Source organism: Euprymna scolopes, chromosome 29 (assembly GCF_053919585.1).
Source record: "Euprymna scolopes isolate OS-2025 chromosome 29, ASM5391958v1, whole genome shotgun sequence".
NCBI lineage: Eukaryota > Metazoa > Mollusca > Cephalopoda > Sepiida > Sepiolidae > Euprymna > Euprymna scolopes.
Genome location: NC_136510.1, coordinates 85,137,703 through 85,143,702, shown reverse-complemented (window position 1 = coordinate 85,143,702; position 6,000 = coordinate 85,137,703). Strand labels below are relative to the sequence as shown.

General features: G+C 41.0%; 1 protein-coding gene across 1 annotated transcript in view; it reads right to left on the bottom strand.

The window, feature by feature from the left end:
- Nucleotides 1–3,064: 3,064 nt before the first annotated feature.
- LOC145252765 (uncharacterized) overlaps nt 3,065–6,000 on the bottom strand; it is a 187,258-nt gene continuing 184,322 nt past the window's right edge. The window contains exon 3 of the mRNA XM_080112670.1: nt 3,065–4,074. Within this exon, the coding sequence (XP_079968796.1) occupies nt 4,061–4,074 (14 nt within the window). The 3' untranslated portion in view covers nt 3,065–4,060. The remainder of the gene's footprint in view (nt 4,075–6,000) is intronic.

Here is a 6,000-nt window from a genome sequence, read left to right as displayed (position 1 = left end):
AAAGAACAGCCTCATCCGCCACCTCAATGAGCCCCCTGTTGGCATCAACGAACGCCTAATGACCATGCGCCTGATGCTTGCGGGCAGCCAAATGGCCACTGTGATTAGTGCGTATGCTCCAACACTTGATGCACATGATGAAATAAAGGAGACCTTTTATGCTGACCTTGACACCATTTTATCTGGGGCCCCCAAGGGGGACAAGATAATCCTACTTGGGGATTTCAATGCCAGAGTGGGACGAGACCATCAGCACTGGAGAGGAACGCTTGGAAGAGAAGGAGTTGGGAACATTAACTCAAATGGTACACTCCTACTGACAAAGTGCTCAGAACATAACCTGATCATCACGAACACACTTTTCCGACAAAAAAACGCATTCAAAACATCATGGATGCACCCTCAAAGTAAAATCAGGCACCTCATTGACTATGTCATTGTCCGTGCCAAAGACCGCTGTGATGTGCTGAACACCAGGGCAATGACCAGTACAGACAATTGTTGGACCGACCACCGTCTTATTCGCTCCATCATGTCTATCCATTTAATGCGGAAGCAAAAAAGACAGAGCCGACCAAAGCTCAACATCGAGCAGCTGGGCGATATCACCTACCAACAACACCTCCAGGCGGCTCTTAGCGCGGACCTGCCCAAGCAGTATTCGCATGACGCTGAAGAGCACTGGGACAAGCTGTCTTCTACCATCATGGACTCCAGTATAAGCATCCCAGGGCAGAAAAAGCGGAAACATCAGGATTGGTACGATGCAAACGATACCGAAATCCAACAGCTTATAGACACCAAGAGGCAAACTTTTATCACCTGGCAGAATAACATCAATTGCAAGGTTAAAAGAGCTGCCCATGCCAAGGCTAAAGCGGCTGTCCAATCGACAGTCAGGAAGCTGAAGAACCTCTGGTGGATGAAGAAGGCTCAGGAGATCCAGCAGTTTGCTGACTCTGGGGACACCAGAAGATTCTTTGAAGCCACAAAAGTGGTATACGGCCCCAGCTACCGTTCTCTGACCCCCCTTCGGTCTAAGGATGGGCTCACGCTGCTGAAAGGAAAGGGAGAAATAACAAATAGATGGAAAGAGCATTACGAGGATCTTCTGAACAGGGACACCACTCCAGAGATGGAGGCCCTTGAAAAACTCCCTCAACAGCTCATAATTGAGAGCATGGGAGAACCACCCAGTCTGGAAGAGGTGCGGGATGCAATTAGGAAGATGAAAAACAATAAGGCGGCTGGTTCTGATGGCATCCCAGCAGAAATCCTGAAAAAAGGCGGGCCTGATCTTCTCAGACACATCCATGCCCTGCTGCTCAAAATATGGGAACAAGAGAAAATCCCTGCACAACTTAGAGATGCCCTAGTGGTCTCCATCTTTAAGAAGGGAGACAAGGCAAACTGTGGGAACTACCGGGGCATTTCTCTCCTCTCTACCACAGGGAAAGCCCTAGCTCGGGTTTTGGCCAACAGGCTTACACCCCTTGCAGAAACTATCCTCCCCGAGTCCCAAAGTGGTTTTCGACCAAATAGAGGCACGATGGACATGATCTTCACTGCTCGTCAACTCCAAGAAAAGTGCAGGGAGCAAAATTTACCATTATACATGGCTGTTATAGACCTTACTAAAGCCTTTGACTCTGTGAACCGTCAAGCCCTTTGGCTGGTTCTTGCAAGGTTTGGATGCCCAGAGAGGTACATTCGGGTACTGAGACTGCTACATGACAATATGTCAGCTACAGTCCTCAGTAGTAGTGGAGATGAAACAGAGCCCTTCAGGGTTGACACGGGAGTGAAACAGGGATGTGTCATTGCCCCAACCCTGTTCTCCATCTTCATTACTGCTATCCTCCATCTCACAGACAAACATCTTCCCCATGGAGTTCGGATTATGTACAGAACTGACGGGCGACTTTTTAATATCAACAGATTTAGGGCCAAAGGTCGAACGAACACCATATCCATTATGGAGCTACAGTATGCAGACGATAACGCCCTTGTAGCCCTCTCAGAAGAGGACCTACAGTGTACACTGGTTGCCTTCACGAGGGCGTACAAACAGCTAGGACTAACAATTAATATAAAAAAAAACCCAAATCCTCCATTAATCACCACCAAACAGTACTCCAGTCTCACCCCCAAACATCTCCATCGACAACGCTAGACTGGAAAATGTGGACCACTTCCCATACCTAGGCAGCATCCTATCATCAAAAGCCAACATAGATGATGAAATACAACACCGTCTCAGCTGTGCCAGTGGGGCTTTCTCAAGGCTAAGGAAGAGAGTATTTGAGAACGGTGACCTTCTGGCAAAGACCAAAATCATGGTATATAAAGCTGTCTTGCTGCCCACTCTTCTCTATGGATCGGAGACCTGGACCACATACAGGAGGCACGTAAAAACCCTGGAGACGTACCACCAAAGATGCCTCCGAAAAATCCTCAGAATTAGTTGGAAGGACCGACGCACCAACACCAGCGTCCTGAGTGAGGCTGACATTCCCACTATCACCACTACTGTTGCTCAACGCCAGCTCAGATGGACTGGTCATGTTGTCCGAATGCCGGATCTCCGCCTCCCAAAACAGATTTTCTACTCTCAGCTTGTTGAGGGAAAGCGTGCCCAGGGTGGCCAAAAGATGAGGTATAAGGACAACATCAAAGCAAATCTAAAGCGGTTTCACATGGACCTTGAGACATGGGAGGACGTGGCTGGGAACAGGTTGGCATGGAGGAGCGCTGTCCACAAAGGTGCTGCGCTTTATAGTAGTGACCTAAATCAAGCTGCTGAGGATAAACGCAAGCACAGAAAGGACAGATTATTAACCAGACACACCCAACCCCACCCCACCACCACTACCTTTATCTGCCCAAATTGCACAAGACAAATTGGGTCTAGGATTGGGCTCTATGCTCACCTGAGGACCCACAGAAGCCACAACGGAGGACAGTCTTACTCGGACACGAGTGACCGCCGATGATGACAATCACCAACTGCACCTCTCCGGAGTGAGCACTGCTCATTCCAGTATGAACAAGAAGTGCAAAATGACTAGGAACAATAGTTGAGATAAGCAGAGAGCACATACAGCACATGGTATTTCTAAATGGTTACCAGTTTAATATTCAACATAATATCAACATTACATTCAATAGCACCAATACGTGAACTGGTGCGTTAATGTGATTATACCGTATATTAAGAGTGTATTAATGAATTATTACTATCAAGATGAAACCGGATGGTTCTTCAAATGAGTTAATCTGATAAGGTTTCAGTGTTGCACCAGTAATGTGACCTAAGCCCGCTTCTCTTTTATTTAAGAATTTCTCCACTTTTTTTTTTTTTTTAATTGGGTTTGGGTTACTTCCCTTTGTTAGATTTGTGAAGCAAAATTTGTAAATTGAAATATTGAATTTCAAGTAAAACCAATAAGATCTATTCAATTATCATATCACAGTAATGAACATATCCAAAATTTACGAAAAATGATAAGGTAAAGAATTAATTATTAATGAAAATAGTTTTGAAGACAGTTAGTCAAAGCCGAGGTTTGCTAAAAAAAATAAAATAAATAAAAGAAAAAGAAAAGGAAAGAAAAAGAAAAGAAAGAAAAAGAAAAGAAAGAAAAAGAAAAGAAAAAAGAAAAAGAAAACTATAGAGTTCAAATTGTAACAAAAAGGTAAAAGTTTGAAAATCTTAGGCCAATTAAACAAAACTCAACTTTCACTAATTTTCTTTAAAAACTGCTTTCATTAATAATTAAGTTTCTACCTTACTGTTTCCTCTAATTTTTGGATATTTTCAATAACATGACAAGTAAATATCATTGGTTTTACTTGAAATTCAATATTTCGAGTTTTTGCTATTATGACGAAGAAGTGCCGATTTGTGATTTTGTACTTTATTTCCTTTGCAGTATTCTGAAATTTTCAGGATTTCATATTGGAATAAACACAAACTGCACAAAAACCCTGGCATGTATTGGATTAACATAAAAAAAGGAAAAATATTGTCTTACCAAAAATGGATTCACAGGTAAAAAGATTAAAGCAACTTACCTAAAAAAGAAAAAAAGAGGAAAAAATTAATATAAAGAAAATCAAATCAAAATAATTATAAGAATCTAACCGCAAATACCAATAATGTATATAATATTCTTTTTAATAATAATTAGGGCTAGAACAACACTGTTTGACTCTCGAGTATATATTCGACACAGACGCAGTTAATCAACGGAGAACCACATTACTTTATATAAATTGCCCTCACAATTCCTCTCCCCCCTTTTTTTGCTCAACCAACACCCTTACACACACCTCCACTTCCTTTCCCACCTTCGTGTCACAGGTTCCAGCTTGCCTGCCTTTTTTTATTTTGCTCAACACACGGGCAATGCCGGGTACCCAGGCTAGTTGACCAATAAAAGAAATAAATTGAGAGTCAACGTTGAATCTGAGAATGAGATTTATAATCCATTCTGTAGCCCTTAATATTATGTTATAAGTGAACAATTTTAATAAATCTTCCGTTTGTTTCATTTTTTATTGTCAAGAAAAAAAATTAAAAGAATCGTTTTAGAATCGGAAATTAGGTAAAAAATTTTCCAATTCCTATACCCCAAAATGTTCTGATTTTCCCCCGATTCCAATTAATTGTCCCAATACTAGTATAAAAGGGACAAGGAGGTAGGGAGGTAGGGGGGGTACCAATATCTACGAATCAATAAATTTATTTTGTGTGCCTCTTCGGGTATCTCTTCTTTTAAAAAAGAGCTTCATCCATTTTAAACATTTTCTAGAATCAAAATCATGTAATGAAATTTTATCAAAATTAGAACAAGGATTCTGGACATAAGGTTTAGTATCATTACATCTTGAATGTAAATCTTTGCAATGGGAGATAAAAATGGTGCAAAACTTGTTTGTGGAATTAAATTTACCTGCCCTAAGACAAGTAGTTTATAGTTAACTAGCCTAGGTGCCTGGCATTACCCGGGTATTTGGAGGTGTGTGTTGAGCAAGAGAAAAAAAAAAAAAAAAAAAAATTAGTAGGCAGGCAGGCTCGAACCCATACTGCAAAGGAGGAAAAAAAATTAAAAAAAAAAAAAACGTAACGTCTTTGCTGTTGTGCCCATTGCCAAACCAGAAGTGACGTAAGTTTAAATTGAGACAAGTCAATCAAAAAGAAGGGGTGACTTGAGAAAATATCTGTGAAAAAAGCGACCTCTCCCTGTAGAAAAGTGCCCAGTTGAGGGTGAAGAAATTCATGTTTTTAGCCAATTTTTCGATATTTGTCGTCCGAAGGTTCGAGCTTCAAAACAATACAGATCTCATGAAAATCCGTCGCCTCTGTCAAAAATTTTAGGCAGACATACATACATACATTTAAACAGACAGGTGAGATTTATATTATAGATATATTTTCTTTCTGAGCTTTTTTTTTTTTTTTTTTTTTCTTTGCTAGGGATGGGGCGAATGCTATACAGTGACCTCCTATTTAAGACACTTCAACCAAGAGATCTCTAAGATCCTAACCATCTCTTTAAGTTCAATTGTCCGTGTCTCTTATCTCCGTTAGCAGGGAAGATCAGTGTTTTTGACCAAAGGAGTTCATACAATGTTGAGAGATCCAATTTAGCATTTTTACAGCTATTCAATATCGGTTCTAAGTGGACATGTAGTGATCATGGTCTATCCTACATCAAGCTTGTATCATATCCGGCCCTAGAAGGGTAGTTGGTAAATTACAGGCACAGAGATTCAGAAGCAAAACCTTTTATGTTATGGGAAAGCAGTGGAAAGGAACTATAGCTATGGATGAGGAGCAGGAAAATAGATGATGACTGTGCTAAGTTCCAGCTTTGATCGAGTTCAAAACAGGCTTCGAAACCCAGTAGGTAATACGCTTTTCTCTTCCTTGCAACCTCTTTCTCACAGAAGAGACATTGCGAGCCTGTCTCTGCTCTATCATTCTTTTCATAGCAA